This window comes from Manacus candei, unplaced genomic scaffold, assembly GCF_025592945.1.
Source record: "Manacus candei isolate 608988 ecotype Guabito, Panama unplaced genomic scaffold, ASM2559294v1 h1tg000018l, whole genome shotgun sequence".
In the NCBI taxonomy this organism is placed as follows: Eukaryota; Metazoa; Chordata; class Aves; order Passeriformes; family Pipridae; genus Manacus; species Manacus candei.
The window spans coordinates 19529121-19548433 of NW_026138066.1; the positions used below are offsets into that span (position 1 = coordinate 19529121).

The 19313-nt window shown below is 38.0% G+C and overlaps 1 protein-coding gene across 17 annotated transcripts in view; it reads right to left on the reverse strand.

The window, feature by feature from the left end:
- Nucleotides 1-19313, reverse strand: part of SOX5 (SRY-box transcription factor 5) — a 636847-nt gene that overhangs the window by 214608 nt on the left and 402926 nt on the right. For all 17 annotated transcript variants that reach the window (XM_051784935.1, XM_051784934.1, XM_051784936.1 and 14 more), the window contains one exon: nt 9139-9349. In XM_051784935.1, the coding sequence (XP_051640895.1) occupies nt 9139-9349 (211 nt within the window). The remainder of the gene's footprint in view (nt 1-9138; nt 9350-19313) is intronic.

Consider the following 19313-nt stretch of genomic DNA (forward strand, 5'->3'; position numbering starts at 1 on the left):
CCTGAGCAACAGTGATTGAATTCATCTTAAAACAACAAATCAATTCTTCCCTATTAATGCCCTAAATACCAGCGTAGGAGCACTGTCCTGTTGTAATAAACAGCCATGTGTTCAATTACCGTCTGTTTTCCCAACTACTGCTCTCTCCAGTAATTACACCATGCAATGCATTCTACATTGGCATTATATTAATGTGCTGGGAGGAGAGATCTTAAATACGAATTAAATCAAGGCTAAACATCTCAGAAAGCCCTACCGAGTCGCACAAGTGCTAAGAGGGCATTCTTCAGCAGAAAGCAGAGACTGACTCTTCTCTTCACTCAGTTTTCACTTTCATCCTCTCGCTAAATAAATAAATTAAAACTCAAGATTGAAAGAACTCCATTGCCCCAAAGACTGCTGCAGTAAAGCTTTCATAAGCTCTCTAAACTCCACTTCACCTGTACTCCTCAATGAGGAGTGTTTCATAAGTATCACCTTACGTCACATCAGATAAACAGCAATGACAAAAACCCTTCGACAACAGACAGGTGACAACAAAGCAGGGCAAGAAAAACAAAAGCAGAAAACTTTATGGGCCGAGACAAAAGCAGGAGAATAAAAGTTTAAGAAAAGGTTTCTTACCCTTTTGCAGAACCGTCAAACAACTTCTATTGACTACTGAATAGAGCACAGCAAACAGACCAAACAAAAGATATGATGAAAGACATATTTACTCGTACAGGGCTCCTTCCCCCCACCTCAACCTTTCTTTCCTTTTCACATACACCCACACTGCACCGTTTGCATTGTGTTGTTAAATAACCAATAGCAACCCAGATGAAACAGTGGAAGGGTTTCTATGATGCTGTCAAGCACCAGACAGATGCTTGGCAGTGTCAATATGGTTCTTTACATTTGGGTTGTGCCAAGGTTTGAAATTAAAAATAAAATAGGAATAATAACACTGCAAGAGGAAGAGAAAGATGGGAATAAGTTAGTGCACGGACGTGCAATAAACTTTTAAATCAATGGAGTATCATCCCAACTGCTGGGTTTTACTTCAGCAATTTGAACTGTTATGGAAACAGATGAATAAAGCTTTGCTTTCTGCTTGTGTACCGGACTGCAAGAATTTTAGTAGAAAGCAAAATCAAATTCTGGAGTGTAACCACTGCAGATTTCTAGGCCCTCCAGAACAGACTCAGAGCTTTCTGACATGCCAAGGACATCTAACATATGAAGTAAGATAAACCTCCAAAGTCAGTTTCAAAATAAGATGCCCTACGTGCTGCAAAACTTTGCTGACTTGAGGTTTCAGAAAGCACAGAAATTTGCACATTTGGGGGAAATCAAATTTTGAAACCTTTTCTGACTAAAATATTACAGTTTCCCTCAAAACCTCAGCACATAACCATTCGGATGTATTTAAGTGCCTTTATAACAACTGCTCATTTGTCCTCCTAGGGGCATTAGACAGAGAAACACCCCCAGAACCTCACCAGGTTTTGCAGCTCATTTTTATTTGACTAGTTTGTATTTTTTTTTTCATTTCAGCTGCCAAACCAAGTCAGGGGAAAAGCTGTTTCCACCTGACCCAAAATATTTTATTTAATCCTAATTGAAATGTTTTCATTTCTCTTTCAGATTAATCATCTTAAACATTTAAAAACAAAAAATATCATTTCCAATGAAACATTTTGTCTAAAAATGTTGGCTGTTCCAAATTTTCTACTATTTTTTGGCTAAAATTAACTTGTTGAATTGCTAAATGGTATCAGTCCTTAATTACTATTTAACAGGTTTCAGTGTGTTTAGGGTGGAGAGCTCCCAACTCTTCACTTGTTTTTTGAGCACTTTTTGAAACTATACATTACAGTATAGAAATCACACACATATAGCATGTTTTCTCCTGAGGCAACACAGAACCACAATACAACTGAACTGTAAGAGAAGAAAAGATGATGAAAGGAATTATATCTTCCCAGTACAGCTTATGTACAACGCAGGAGATGTATATAGCTGTGTAAAACCAGCAAACCTCAAACCACCTTAAAAATATCAACGTTAAACAGACACATAACTAATAAAAGTAAGCAACAGCTTCAAACTTCAGAGTGTTTTTACAAGGCTACTTCATTAGCTAAACAAGCAAGTGGGAGTTGCTGCAAATGTTGCTCCTTGCCATACTAGAGGCTTTCCCTTGCTTCTGGTAAACAGAAGACACAAGACAGCCTTGTGAATAGCTCATGGCACAGACTGAGATCTAAAGCTAATCAGACAGGATGACAGGTCATCTTAATCAACTTCAAAAAGCCAATCCACATGCTTGCTTATCCCAGCTCCTCGCCTCTCCTTCCCTGATCGCTCCCTCACTCATTTGGCTGTATTTTCCCCTTCCCCCTCCACTTACTTCCCACAAATTGTGCTGTTAAGAAAGAACGTAGGGAGCCCTTCAGGTCTCAGCATCCTGGGCGCAGGTGGTGGGCAAAACTTTGAAGTGAGCTCTCCACTAACTCTAGAGCTGGCCGTGCCTCCTCCATAAGCAGCTCTTATTAAAAAAAAGACCAAGCACCCACTAGAACAAAACCAAGCAGGCCTATTTAATTAGGGCAAATGCTTGATATCCACTTCTTCATGTTAAACCACACAGTCACACAAGCCTGGGAGGTCTGATTAATTTTAATATGCACGGTCGTGACAAGCGCCTCGGGGGTAAGAGAGAGGGGAAAAAAAAATCCCACAAATCCTGCTAGCTCGACAAATAGGTTTTGGCTAAATGTTGTGTATGTTGCCCAGATTAAGATGTTACTATTCAGCAAGGGCTTGAACCTTTAATATGAGGGACAAGAGGCCCGAGAAACAGGTGGCTCGCTCTTCACTCTTGAATAAATGACATCTCCAAAAGCTGCGGCACACGAGCATACAGAAAGAGCTGGCACACTCCCTCATGTATATTTGTATATTACAGTCTGTGTCAGAGGTTTCTCCAGCAGTTATCCAAGGGCTGAAATGAAGCTCAGAAAGCTAATGGCTTTTCCAGGGGAGGGGGAAATTAAAAAAAAAAAAAAAAAAAAAAAAAAAAAAAATAAAAGAGAACGAGAGAGAGCACAAAAAATGAAGGCAAACTGACCTTGCTAGAATACATCAGGGGAAAAACAGGCACATCAAAATGGTGTGGGGACAAGAGTGACAGCAAGTTTTGAAAACCCCTATTGAAACGAATCAAGGCTAGTGAAGAGTCTGGCTACCTGGGGAATTAGGGGCAGACAGGAGCCCAAATAATTATTTTTGTGTCAGTGAACCACTTATATGCTACACTGTTGAAGATGGGAAGTGAAAAAATAAAGCATTTTGATTTGGCTCCTGCTCGTCCAATATTATGGAGCGAACGTAGCACAGAAAGAAATTTTAATTATAGAGATTCATCAGAGAAGACTTTCATTCTAAAACAGGGAGGGGGAGAGGGACTGCATCTTCTCTCCAAAAGCACAAATTTCCTCTATCTCACTTGACCATAATGCTTTCTTCTATATTTAAGATGCTGTATCAGCACCTCTGATGCCTTTATCAAAAGAGAAAAGAAAAATCCAAAAGCTACAAACCTTTGAGGATGCAAGCAAGAGAGACTTGGAAGGGAATCTAAGCAAATTTTGAAAACGCCCGTTGAAATAAACCGTGACTATCAGGGTAAACTGTTAGGAAGGAAAACACTTAAAAACTGAAGGCGACAAATGAATAAACTTCACTTTGAGCAAGTCAGAGCTGGCAGGGCTTCAAACTAACCTACCTCTGTTATGGAGTTAAAGCACTTGTTAATAAAGGCTTAAGCTACTACAGTATTTAACAGTGCCTTCTCTTCACACAGGCTTATTTCATAAGCCTCATCTTAAAAAATTTTTTAATTATTTTTTATTTGTATCAGCAGAATATGAAGGCACATTTCCATATGGTAGAGTCTTTGAAAGAAGTGCATGGAAGTTTGACGCTGGCTTGCTCTACAAAACAAGACACATTTTCTGGTGACAGACTGCAGGGATGAACATGGAACCACAAGGCACCCGAACCATCCTTCCACAGCAGCAGGAGTGTACGAACAAAACTTAAAAAAGTACTCAACTGCCAAGTATCCTTGTTTGTCCTTCAGTGGAAAAGCATTACAAAGCCTCTTCAACACGTACTCTGTCAAAGGGACAGTGAAGAACCAAATAAAAGAATTTCAAACCCCAACCAATTACAGTATCCTTAGGCTTTCCCCGAATCTGTGCACTTTATTTCTTCCCATCTCATCAGATGTGATTTTAAAAGACTCTGCATTTCAAAGGCCACCCTTCCTATGCCCATTAATGGCCTGCTTTGGAATTTATGTCTTAAGAAGAGGGAGACCTCTTGATTTCTTTACAAGATATGTTGATTAAAAGTTTGATAATATTAGGAGGTATTCTGGGATCTTATTTCAACTAGAGAGCCTGAATTCAGCACAGTTCTCTTTTATAGTCTACAGAACTGCTTAAACAACAGCCATTTAAATTAGTACATGAACAGGTGTTGTGATTTATAACGTAAACTTAAACATCAAATACAAATAGCCTTTGGGAGAAATTCAGAAGACAAAAATCATGCCCGAGAGGCCTTTCTCATCCCTTTTTTTCTGACAAGTAATTACTTACAGTATTGCTGCATATCATAATACATGAGGCTCCAGTACTCACATTGCCTGTTAAAGCACTGCAAACACACATATTACCTTCTTACTAAACAGTTGAGATTAATTGTTCCTACTCAGAAGACCTAAGGACTACTAGATTGAAATTTTGGAGTAGGAAAAATATGAAACACTATATATATATATATAATTCTTGGGTGTGCATGTTTATATATATTTATGTCTAAATATATACAGATATAAGTGTGTACATGTATTTATAGAAAATTCAAAGTATTCATTTAAACAGCCCAGCTGAACTGAGTTTCAAAGGTTCTTAACACAGAAGAATGAACCATGCAGATGACTGACTGCACCCACATGTGCACATGCTCATATATGCAGTCTCTGTGGTCACACAGATGCCCATAGGATCCTTTTTATCCAGAATTCCCACAAATTGTGTACAATAATATGGATTTGGCTTCAGAAGACTCACTATGTACGTTTTAAAGATAAACAGATACATAATCAGGTACAAATATATACTGGCAAAATAGAAAAAGAAGACTGATTCTTAATTAAAGGTTAGGATACGTAAAGAGCCAAAGAGTACTCCGGCTTATTCTAAAAATAGGAGAGAATTTACTTGTTTGCCTATTTCTTTTCCAGAAGCCAAGCCATACGTTTAGGGGAAAGGCTACACAGATTTCAGAGATTTAATTTTCCACAAGCAGAGGCCATAAATTAAAATACAGCAATCCAATCCCATTAATAGTGCAAGAAAAACCTAAGTGGTTGCTTTGGTCTTTGCTTTCACAAACTTGTGTCAAGCTCAGTGACTTCAAAGAGATTTCCATTTCATTTCTACAAATGAGGAGAACAGACAGACAGAGAGCCTCTGCCATCCCCTGATGCCTGAAGAAAACAGAAGAAAAACATGCCTGTATCTCATTCGCCTAATGATTTGAGCTGCAAAAGGAATCCTGTGGTCGGCAGACGACCCTCAGGGCAAGGGCTTGAGGTCTGTCACAGTGTATAAGGCTTCTCCAAACCCACTCCATTATCTTCATTATTGTATACCAAGAATAAAAGGGGGCTGACTCCTCTTCTGAAGTTCAAGTTAGAAAGGACAGAATGTTTCATGTAAAATAACATTGTGTGACTTCAGTAATAGGTTTATGCCTTTGGGGGCCTAATACTAAAGCTGCATATAAGGATTTTCCACAGAATTTGAGAGAATAAAAATGAGCACTGTATTAGTAATGAGTAAAATTCCACAAGTTTTAGATTCCCTGAAACACTCCGTGTCTCTGTGTCAGCATGACTCATTGTCAATCACATACTTTCATACAGCAAGGGTAAAAAGGCAAGTTTAGAGGTGGGGGAAAAAAAAAAAAGAGCATGGAGCTTTAGAGCTAAGTATAAACCCCTATGAAAATAAAACAAAAAATAAAACCAAAACTCATACACATATCCAAGGAGGAAAGGGAAGTGACAGGCTTTGAGAAAGTAGGCAGCATGGTTTCCTGCAGGGCATATTAACCAAAGGCATATATACAACAAATCTACATGGAAATCACCATTTATATGAAGAGTGATGCTTCCCTTGTCAGCTCATGTGTGAGTACATGTATGTGTTTATATTATGCATACATACATGTGTGCATTTGTGCACTCTGAGCAGTAGTTTAGCAGCAATGTAAAAATCCTTGTCCTTTACTGACAAAATTTATTAATTTTTTATTTTTATTTTCTAACAAACATAATTTAAGAAAACCTCTGCTAGTATCAGTAAAGATTCTTAAAAACAGTCAAACCTGTTATCAGTATTTTGGAATATCTCACTCATCCTCAAAACCAGTTTCAGAAAAGAGAATTCCTTTCCCTAACTGATACAAGGATCGAGACCTAAAGTCGTCTACCCAGGCCTTCTCTCTTTTTCAGATTTTGAAGAAACAGGCCATTTGAAAGAATGCTTGAAAAGCACGTTTCCCATAGTAATTCAGAAGACAATTTCAAACAATAAAAAGAGAGCAAACACAGACCATTGTACAAGATAAATAATATATAAACTTTTGAGTACATAGAGAAATGGGAATCTAGCTCATATCTGGACTTTGAAAGATTCACAGGAAATTGATTTAATTAAACCTCAACTACTGGTGCAAATGTTTCCCTTTCTTCCCAAAGGAAAATAAAGTATTATATTATTGTTGTTGACATAATACAGCAAAGCTTAACCAAGATTCTTGGACTTCATCTTACACGGTTCCACGAACTAGCAAGACTAAAAATTATTACTGAAATACACAGTGATCGCAAATTGCTGAATTGTTACCTACATGTACTATCAAAGATTCCCACTTGTAACATCTTATTCATGGGGAAATTCATTAATATGCTAATTACCTGACTAGCAACCAGTGATGACTGACAACTTTACTTTAGGACTACATGAAGAAGACATGACAATAATTTTCTGCTGGAGTTCAAACAGAGAGACATTGTGCTTGTATCAGTACATACCTCATTTAGGGAAAAAGACTCGTATTTGTGGAGGATCTCTAAGAACAGTCTTGCCATCTGCACCCAGAAATATATATTTTTTAATTAGCCACTCTAAAAACAATCATGTTGGCTGAAGGGAAGGGGGAGGGAGACTTGTCAAAATGATGTATTTGTCCCTCACCACCTTTCAATGCTCTTATGCAAGTCTAATTTTCTTCCTAGCCAGCTCACCTCTCTGGCCTCCTTTTGTTTCATGTCCCATTTCCCATTCTCTTCTAACTTCTGAACTTTTGTTAGTTCGCTTTTAAGGAGAAAGGGAAAAAAAGCTCAACTCTTTCCTATTCATTTTTTCCTGGATGGGGAGTAAGCAGATACGTGAATATGGCACCCTCATAATGATTTAACTAGGGCTTAATGAAATTTTCATCACAACCTGCTGTTCAATTTAATGGCCTTTGAAAGACAATAGAACAATGGCTAGAGGGAAGAAAAGATTTTTTGTTGCATGCATTTGCAAAGCCCAACATTCAGTTGCTCCCCCTCCTCTCTCTCCCAATCTCTTCACAAAGCTGTAGATCTTTTGTTTGTACTGTATATTTTCATTTTAGTGGAGCTGAGATAATGCACAAGCTCTGTAACCATTCTCATGTCTATCTGTGGCCTTTCCCTAATGGAGCTTGTGAAACCTCATACTCAACAGAGTATTTATACATTGCCCAGAACCCCCTGTTCTTTCCTCTCTCTCTCAGATAAAAGCCTGGTCTCCTTCCCCCCACCCCCCCAAAGTCTTTTCCATCCAAAGGTACAAGGTATGTTATGGCACTGACTATTAAGTCAATGTAAATGCAAAAGAAACAATATAAGTAACATTCCAAAAAATGCTTAGACAAAGAATTTGTTTCCCAGCAGACCCTGTGTGCTCCAGTCAAGAAAAGACTCATTTACAATCCTGTCATGCTTGTGTACGTGACAATGTGCTTGTGTTTGCATCCATATTTTCATTCCAGTATTCAGGTTGTCCTAAAATTTTCTTGTAGGTACTGTCAATTCATACTTCCACACTGAGGGGAGCTCTGAGGGCCATGCTTTTTAACATTTGAAATACATTTTCACAACAGGATAGGTGAGTGTAAATGAAAATAAGAGTCTTGTTACTGTGCACTAGGGAGGAAGGCTTGCTATGTTCTCACAACTGCCTCACAACGCCCCAAAAATCTGGAAAGCGTGCTAGATACCTACGGAGAATGTAGTGAGAACTTCATCTTCCAGTCAGGGCTTTGACTCTGCCCCAAAAAAGCAAAAAATTAAAATCTTGCTTAAAGGAAAGTTGCTCTGTGGCTTCTCAGAGGCGAGATGGTTGGTCTAAGTCTCAGCCTCCAGAGCACAAGTGGCATCATCACCGACTGGACATACAGTCTCAAGAAGAAACCAGTTCTCCAGAAATTATTACCAACATGCCAAGGCTGAAACTTGCTGGCCAGACATAATGCAGAGAAAGCCTGTATTGTGTTTGTATAGCACCTGCACTATAGATAAATAGAGGATGATTTGTTCCACACAAAAGCATTCATGAATTCCCAGTTTAACTTCTTACCTTTCAAATAATGACATGCCCACTAGATAATTTCACAAAAAACCACTGACACTCCTGATAACACTGCTTTTAGCTCTAGAAATGGAGGAGAGGGCACCAGTGGAGTAAAAGCCCCCAGTCAATTCAAATTGGTTCACTGCACCCAAGTTGAGGAGCTGTGTCTGTTGCAACTGTGACAAAAAGACCACTAGATTCTAATTTGGGAAAAGCTAAAAATGTTAGCTATGATGGGACATTGCTGAAATTTATCTCTAACGTAGACAAGAACTATGAGTTTTTTACTTCAATTTTGCTAGCAAGGAAAAGCAAACAGAGCAGAAAATTGGAAGATTAAAAAGTATACATATCCAAAGGAATCTGGAGAAAAGAAAAGAAAACAGAAAATTTTGGCCAGTTTCCCAGGCCTTACCTTCTGGCTCGTTTTTGATGAGCTCTTCCATTTTTCTTTGCTTAAGGGTGTCTACAACATCCGCTAGGCTCCCTTTGCGCCTTTCCGGGGTTCCCAGGGCTGTGCTGGACAATGATTCTCCACTCTGACGCCCACCTTCTTCTGCCTTCAAGGGTGAGGTAGATGAGTTGTGCGGGGCAAATGAAGACATCACTTTATTGCCATCAACTTCCTGAAAGGGGAGAAAAACAAGATGAAATATTTCTTTCTTTTCTTAAAGAAGAAGGAAAAAAAACAAAGACGGAAAGAAAGAAAGAAAGAACAATCCTTTGTGCTTTGAATGCATTGCTGTTTGTTCTTCTGTTGAAACCTTTAAAAAGGCATGCAATGCTTCAAAAACACCCAGAACAAAGCCTTCCCATAAAGCATAAACCAAGATTACAGGCTGGAGTGAACAAAGATCAGCTTGCAAGAGAGAAACATAAAATACAGTTTTTCCCTAATTGAGAAGTGTTGTACTCATAGGTCTCCTAATAACAATGGTATTGATTACCTTTAATTGTTTGTTCTTTTACAGCTTTCCTTCTAAAAAAAAACCTTCAATTTTTACAAGGACCATTAATTTCCTGACTTTATAAAGTACTTAATGCCTTGATGGCTAGTTGTTGTAAGAAATAAAATAGTAACCAAATACTAAATGCCCTTCGCCATATGACTTATTTTAAATCACAGTTCAAGCAGTTTTCCCATCTATAAAGGATGAAGCAATTTCTTTCTGTTTTCTAATTCTCTTTCTATTCTCCTCTTCTGCCTCAAACCTTCATTTCTCATAGAGACAGTATTTTTCACAAAGGTGGTCCTAATGACTTTCGCTGGCAGCACAATGGCAAAACTCTGTGACTTCCCGGAACATACACACAACCCTCCTCACGTGAGAGTCCACAGAGGTCTACTCATTAATTTTAATGGAAAGCAAAACTGGGTCCAGCATCTTCAAACTTGCCTTCATTAACGTGAGAGCCTTCTAATCCACGCCTCCTCCAACATAAAACAATGTTCTCTGCACATATTCCTTTTCCTTTTATGTCTCTGTTATACTTTACCCTTCTTACACATCTCTCAAACCCATTTCTTCCTCTGCTAACATATGCCATATCTACCTGCAGAACTTAGGTCAATGTCTCCAAACACAGCTTGCTGCAGAGTACATACACTGCATAAAACATAATGCTATAAACGTGTATAGTTTTTACTTTGATCTGATTTTCCAGGTTTTTTTTTTCACTATCTTATTTCCTTACATTTTTGTACTCCAGATGTTCAACGAATATTATTTCTAAAAAAGCCACTGGATCATCTCGTGAGCTGAGTTACAGACTTGGCCGAAAAAGTCGTAATAATTTTTAAATTGTTTTCATTTTATAGGGTATGAAAGTGATATAAATATATATATACATGCACACAGTTTTTAGTGATTCGTATAATAATAATTTTTTTCTGAGCAATTTTTTATGTCTCTGTTCTAATAAACCACAGTATTTCAGGAGAAAAAAGTATATTTTTGTAAATAGAACATAAATTGCTAAAAACTATCTCAATAAAATCTGAATAAAGCTACACGGGAGATATATTTGAGAGAGAATATATTTGTTTTCACAGACCACTTTGTTGTGGCAAAAAGATTACCTTTGCTTAAGAAAACTTTTAATGCGAATAGTTTTGAGCAGCTTGAATGTGTTATACTAGTGAATAAATTCCCTAAGAGAATCGGATTTAACTGAGATTACAATCTGGGCCATCATATGCCCCAAAAGCCAAACCCAGTGCTGTTAATGAGAGACTTTCTACTGACGTCAATGAGCTTTTGACCAAGCCCTAAAAAATTTTCCAACTCCAGTCAACAGAAATGCTCCTTTTTTTACTTTTTTTTCTTGCAGCTCCCTCCATTTTTTATTTTGCACACGGAAAATTACAAGTTCCTGACACCGGACTTCAAAAATTAATTGAAGCCAAATGCAATTTTTTTCCCCATATATATAGATCTGAATAAACTGGTTTTTAACACCAATTTAGACAAGGCAAATAGTTAACTTCAGCATCAGTTCAGATTTTATCTAAGATTCAAACCTATTATCACCAAGTGGCAATTTTTTTCCTACACACAAGGCCAAAAGAGGAAGTATCTTGAAAGCTGCTTTCTTATTCACGCTTTGAATCAGAGAAGCCAAATATCATCATTAGTTACAGTTCTTAAATCTACTTGTACTATCAATTATATACAGGAACAGTGCTGTTCCTCATTTTACCAGGAACTAGTTTCTTGTTTTAATCCAAAGCATGCCCCAAAGACATTCACTCGTGTTTCTGCATGTCACACACTGGTCACAGACACAAAGTACTTGTAACAGCTGCCTAAACCTCAGGTGTCATCACTGCTGTTTTCATGTACAATTTAGGTGCATGCAAGTGGGTTTTTTTATGTACAAACATATTCTGTGTATACAACCAGTTTGTTATAAGAGAAGCAGCATAAGAACACAATATTATGTAAAGCAGCATCAGATGATTTTCAAAATCACAAATTGCTTGGCTTTCAAATGGAACTCATAAGTATTTTCAAAACTACTAAAATTTCTCTGCCTCACTTTCTGGGGAAAAGGAATTGTGAGGGGGAGAGGTCAAGGCAGTTGTCTGTGGGCAAAGCATTGTGAAAGGACTTCTGGATGCTCAATTCCTAATTTTTTCAAATGTTCAGTGAAACCATGGTAAAAGTCACTTTTGTTTCTGCATTTTGGTTTCCTATCTGTAAAACAGGCACAAAAGAAGTAATTTCTTATATTGCAAAGGTTTTGGAATGATAAACTCATTAATAACAGAGACACCCTCCTACCACAATGTTGGCTAAAAGCCTTTATATAGTACCACAGTTAAAAAGAATTCACAGCTGAACTAAAAAAGGAAAGGGAAGTGTTCTACACAGATTTTTTTAAAAGGTAAATTATATACTAAAATGCACAACTAAGTAATCATCCCCAAAATAAAAATGTTTCCTTTGACTGCTCTCGTTAGGTGTGCATGTATGCAGTGTTTGCACATCACATACGTGAGCTATTTATACACTTGTAGGGTTTAAGATACACTCCACTTAATCAAAACACATATACAGTAGGGGAACAGCTGCAATCACATCTCAGTGGGCTAAATTACAGTACACCAGTGAATTATTCATTCAAAAAGATCTGTAGCAATCACACATTCATCGCGTGATTTGCAATCTAAGAGGGATCCTCTCCTTTCCATACCAGCGGATGAGCGCACACATCAGCTTCTGCTGTGGATGACAGTTCAACATGTATCCTCTAGCACACCAGCTCGAGAATCTGTCTTCCCCACTTGTCCATGATCTTTTTATTCTGTCATTCAGAACAACAACCTGAAAACGTGCAACTGTTATCTTGGCTTTCGCTTTACATCCCTCTGTTTGATTTTGCTCTTTCTTGTGCCATTACTGGAGAAAGTGGGTCTGGATTTTTACTTCTAGCACGTAGAAAGAAAGCGTCCTTCCACATAAAACCTGCTTGTGTCAATGGTTGTATAAAGCTAAAAAACTTCTTGTAAAGAAAATCCTCTGATACCGCATATGAAAGCTTAACTAGCCCCTTGAAAACACTCAGAGAAATCCTTAATGGCAAGAAAGATATGTCAGCAACAGTTTAAAATTAATCCCCTGAGAAGGAAGTTCCCTCCCAACAAGCGAGATTTAGCAGGTTCCTTTTCTAAAAGGACAAATCGACATGACGTTTTTTTCAGTTTAACTGAGAGAAAAGCAACAACACTGTAAGGAGGGGTATTAAAGAACATAAATATCTACTAATGACATTTTAAAACTAAATCCATCAAGCCACACACGAGATCTATCAGCCACCAAAACAGTGGAAAACCACGCTTTTACTGTAAAACAGTCTCTCTCAGCTGCGTAACCATTTCACCTGTTCAAGTTTGATTACATTCCAGCCTCTGGCACTGTTAATCCTGGTAACAGTTTTATGCAGTTAGCAGCTGCTTGGTGGACGGGGCTCTATTGTTCATTTGCATTGCGAATTGCTCTGCTAATGTGTGCTGGCACAACATTTCCTCCAACTCTGAGCTGGGATTGTACTCACCAACACCTGATGCTGCTGCTTCTTGCTTTTCCCACTTCGGAAAGGCAGACAAGGACCTTACACAGATCGTGCTGGAGCAAACACTCTAGGCCCTTCTTCCCCCCAGCAACAACAGCAACAAAAAAAGGGACTGGCCCTCGTTTCTCGTCTTCTGCTTCTGTTCCAAGCTAGAATCCACAGGAAGATTCATTCATTTACAAGAAAGTTGCCTCGATATTGCCAAACAGCTTTCCACCTATGGAGGAAATACCTCTTCCAAGGTTTAATGATAAAACAGGCTTCTGCCCTTTCAGGATGAGGTCAATAATCTTCCTTTGTTAATCTTGGGCAAGCTTTACTTAATCTAGCCCCCTTGTCACCTTTGTGATTGACAGGAAAAGTCGTGTCACTGGACAATGGACTTATCCTCACTGAGCAATATCTTTTTTGAAGATTACACAATGTTACCCTTGCTCTCATAAAAAGTGCAAACATTTTGCTGTTAAAAGAAACTATTCATTCCAACTGTATCTTTCAAATTGTCTCTTTCTGTTTCCAGGGTCCAAGCGAGGCCTGTTTCAGTTCTACGGAGGGACAGTGACAGGCTTAATGAAAAGAAACAGGTTGTACTTGGTGAGATTTTCAAAGTATCTCTTAGTGCTCTAAATAGATCTCATCTTCTCCTTCTTCATCTAGAGATGCACATTATTTCTGTCTGCAATTAAACTCAGACAGGAAACCCTTCCATGACATTAAAATTTTGTCCCAAACCAACCAAGAATCGAAGCAGAAGAAAACTCAAAACTAAGTCTGAAACTGTTAATTACCACCATATGGTATGAAAGGAGGTTGCATCTGCAGGGGGAAAAAAAAATAAAAAAAAATATCATGAGAATCTTCTGGGTTTGCAGCCAAAAACACCTGGAATAAAATACTTGTGTCTTTAAAACAAGCGCTGATATTGTCTGATTTTAAGAAGCCTGTGATCCTAAAAGCAACCTAACAGGTTCTTTTTTTCAAAGCTGGAATTTTGCCCATACTTCGTTCTTTTAGAATGTGTAAAGAAGACACAAGGGTAACATTTTTTTCTCTGCTTTCTACATTAGACATGTAGGTCTATCTATTTTATAGTCTCCATAGTGACCAGGAAGCTAATAACAGTATGACATAAGAGATAATCAGAAAACAGAATACTTCACACTTCTGAAGACAAATTACTCTCAAGCAGTTTAGTACTGGTTCCTATTTATTTATTTTACCTAATAATATTTTAAGAAATTAATATCTATGTTTAAGATTCAACAGCATAGCTACTCCAAGTGAAAATCTGAAAGCTGTAAAAACACTCCCATTGCCCACAGGAGGCCCACCAGTAATTATGAGAAAACACAACTTGACATTTCTAGTATTTTTTAAGGTTTAAAAGAAACAAAACAGACACATAATATTCACAAAGCAAGACTGATCTTTTATTTTTTCTTAACTTTCCATCTACGATCTTTGCCTTAATTAACGTAATTAACTTACTTTAGGAGCATAAGTGCCATCAGCTTTCAAGGGGAATCATATTTTCAAATCACTTAAGTGATTTGGAAAACTCTCTCTTCCTACATTCTATGTCATGGGGGCTGCAGGGCAGATATTACCACTAACCTGTGTGGTTTATGGTGGCTGTCAACCTGGTACCTTCAGGAAGATGAAATACATATCCCATAAGGCTTCCCAGTGGACACAGTTCTTCTTACATGTTAAAATCTCTTTGTATCTATCTTATATTTAAACAGGTCTTTCGTCTATAGGTTTCCCTCATGTTGTTCATAAGTGGTAGACAGGATCCCAGGGAGATTTAAAAGAAACAGTGGAGGATACAGTGAGCAAAAGAGAGACTTTACAGAAGGGCACAGAAGAGGAGAAAAGGTGGAAGAGGATAAATATATCGCTACGAAGAAACGACAAGGACACATAATCCAAGGAGGGATAAAAGTGACAAAGTGTGTCACGTAAACAAACCCAAAAAGATGTACATACACAGGCTATGGTTCTGCAACTAAATCCATGCAAACCAACAGCTATCCTCATTCAGATTATTTTTTTTCCTAGGACTGTGGTTTTAATGATGGTAAGGAAACTAAATGCAATGGAGAGTGAAGAAGTCAGTGAATGCGTCAGAAGAGTCAGCTGAAGAGGTCATCGTGGCAGAGAAGTAAGAATTTTACCTGAATTGGGTGAACTAAACACAGTGAATAGAGATGCACATTTTTTTCTTGTTACTGTGACCATGCTGCAGTCAAGCAAAATACACTGAAGACAAATACTGGTTTGGCTTTGCTGAGATGATGTATTTTGGAACTCCATGATCCGTATTTTGGAAGTATTTCCAATTATTAGATTTATAGAATCCTGATGACATCTGGTTCCCCCTCTAAAATGTTAATACTTTGCTTGGTAATGGAATTTTATTTATTTTTGTAATCACTAATAACTCTTGTCCTTCAGGTTGTATTTTTTTTTGACATCAAGTACTGTGTCTAATTAATGACCTCTTGTTGATGAAGCAAAAGGTACACTAGCAGAGGTTTCAGTGGGAAGACTCACAGGTCTTTCCAGTGTTTGACATCTATCAACCTGACTGAAAATGGTTAGAAGCTCAAAAAAACCAACCATCTGCCATATGAACTCTGCTACATCAGACACTTTCTTCTACCTTTTTCCTCCATATGTAAAACTGAGACAATAATAAATATTTCCTGCTGCTTAGGGCATTTTATATAATTGATGTAAAAAGCCTAGAGATTACTGGACAAAAGCCTCATAGCGGTTTTATTTTCATTTTTATTGATGCAATAAATACCCAGCCCTTATATTACTCTTACATTACTCCGTGGGGAACCACAGCCCAACCACCTGAAACCGGAAATTGGGAACTCTCTCATATATCAAGCACCACCCCACAATATCTGACAGTAACACTGAAATGTACTTTGATTTTTTCCAAATACCACGATACTCTGCTGACTCTGTGCACTGCTGACACAACTGCACGAGCGAGAGAAAGCTTCAAACGTTTCCAAGGTTTGGAGATGAACCGCCAAGAAACTGTTCAGCTGCATTCACATAAAAGGAATAACTCATAATCCATTTTGCACTGTTTCCTAACTTTATCCTGAGATTTACAGAGCATAGGCGCAGATCCTTCAAGGAGTTAAAGTATCTAGAGATATAAGGAGGTGTCTAGAGGGATTGTTGAAAATGCACAATAGTATATATTCGTTTAATTCCCGCTGACTTCATTTCAGGTCCCTGAAAATAAAGAGTTGGAACCAGCACATTGTGACTGGTTGACCCTCTGAGCTTCTTCAACAGACCATTATCAGATATCTACAGTACAGAGCACAATCTGATAACCAATGCTTTAAGACAAACATTTCTCCTCTGGCTGTTCTGCATTCCAGCCCATCCCCAAACATCCAGCACAAGTTTAGTACTTCTTACTGCTTATCCCACCATTTCTGCATGATTTATTACAAATCAAAGAATTATATGCAAACTGTGGATCTGTTTGTAGTAAAAAACATATGAGAAACTGTTGTGAGTGAAATTTTAGAACCTTTTTATTACTGAATGTCAAACAGGGATTTTTTTTTTTTTTTTAAATTTTCTTCTGCGCCACAGATTTTGGTTTCTTATTTTGCCCACCTGTTTGTCCCATTTCTTGCAATGAAGTGTTCCCCCACATATAAAAGTAATTTGCAAATCCTATATTAAATAGAGTAAAATAGTAACAACTGCTTTGTAATAGGTAAATGTGGTTAGCAACATAGTTCCTGACACCCACACTCAGACCAGATCTCTCCTACTGCTTCTTTCTCCAGCCAAACTCATTTTAAGAAAATAACGCAATATAGGATTACATCTATTTGCTCTCCAAACACTTAACAAACAAAACTGGCATTCTGAGAACTCCTAATATGTTAGCTATAACCTGCAAAAACAAAGAACATGTTGTACTATAACAGCCTTGTTATCTTCATGCTAGTAATCTTCATGCTTAAAAATAATAAATAAAGCTCTGCAAAAGCACTTTTAAGACTTTTATGAGCTCTTCCCTGAGGGACTAAAGATCACCCTTAAGACCTTGCTAAACAAAAAATAAGACTGCTTATCAAAACAGCTTGGTAGAGTCTTCAGCATACATTAAATCCTTCTAATAGTTTGGAAATAGCGCAGTATAAAACGATTATCTTTGTAAAAATACAAGCTTACTAACCACATACAACAACTCTGGTTTTGTGAGTGTAAGAAAACCTATGTTGAGTGTCAAAAACAGTTTGATCACCAGCTTTCTTACTACGAAACAAACCCATTGTCTGTGCTAATTCCTTGAGAGAAGGGGAGAGGACCATCTGAACAGAATTCAGTGATACGACAGAAGGAATGCCATAGGCCAGCAATGGCTCCAGGACTGTTCCCAGCTTCCTAGCTTTCCTATTTTGACTCACCACAGTTTTCAGATGGAAAGGGATGTCAGATCACTTCGTCTTTTCTCTGGTAGCATAGAGATATTTCACCTCATTCCTTTGGCTGAGTGGTTGAGAGCAGAGTGAAGACAATATAATTTGGTTAAAACTGCCTCCTCAGTGTTGAAGCTTATTTGAAGGATCTGGGTCTGGAGAGAAACCACCCTCCAAAAACTGGAGAAGAAAAGAAAAGAGAACATCCTACGCCCACAAAGGCCCATGTTCATGCTAAGGCAGAGTGATTCTTCCAAGTGCCAAAAGCAGCTTTGCAACAAAACAGCACACTCTGTTGTGCCCACACATCTGATGTGGTCCCACTTGTTTGATCTGGGTTAGTAAAATGTCTCAGACAGAGGTTTCCCATTGCCCCTATGAATATTCTACACAGTAAAAAACACCAAACCTTCACTGCTCTGAAACACTGCCTCATATTCACTTCCTTTCAACTCAAAACTCTTCTTATACAGCTGTTTCTTCCAGCACTCTGGACTGTTCTTCATCTATGTTAGAGTTTGTACTATCCATGTCATTTTTTTTGACAGTTAGCATATATTTACTTTGTTATTACTGGCCATATTTAGCCATTTACTCTTTCAGTTTTCCCTCAGAAATCAGCTCCAACAACTCTTTAATCATTTGCTGCTTACATCTGAAATCCCTCGAATTCTCTGACTTCTCTAATGTGGCCAGAACTGAACACATTATTTCACATACAACTTTAGCAGAGCTATGAAGAGAAGGACAATTATGTTGTTACTGCCTTTTCTGCTGCCTTGCTACAAGACAAGCTATTACCTAATTTGTTTTCAGACACCGAAGTATTTTTCAGCATTACTGTTTTCCAAGTGCCTCACTCCCATCAGTGATCTGGATTTTTGCTGGATTTTGGATTACTTGATCCAGCTGTATCAATTTGTAATCTCGCTTCTTTTGGTATTGTGGTTTTATTCTCCCTGGACCACCAGTGGCAACTTCAATGTGTGTACTGTAATTCACGTGTTCAAACTTCTATAACAATGTGTTTATTTCTCCATATTTCTAAAATGTTGCTACAGGTGCTGCTGTCCTATGGATCCTGTATCAAGAAGTAGACAGTTTACAGTAGGCAAAGGACTACTGTAACCATATTCCTTTCAGTCCCCATTTTTTTCCAGCCACTTCAGAACAGTGGAAGAGACAGATGTAACTGGGAGGCTTTGACAGGCCAGGTTACACAAAAAGGTACAAGAAGGAAGTAGACCTGTGCAGAGTATATTGCCCTAGGAATTCCTTTCTCATTTCTACTGAACGAATTCCTCTGCCATTTTGGAGTTTCAGAAAAGGTACCCATCTTTTTCTGACACTCAGTATATCTGCCTCTTTCTACAAGCTGAATAAAATCATACTGTACCAAATCATTCTGCCCTCCTCTAAACAACTTAATGCATTACTCTTTTTTTTTTTTAATAGTTACTTTACTTGGAAGTATCAAATGAGATGCACAAAAGACTGTATAAAGGAAGCACTACTCAATGCATGCATACTTCTGGACTGAAAT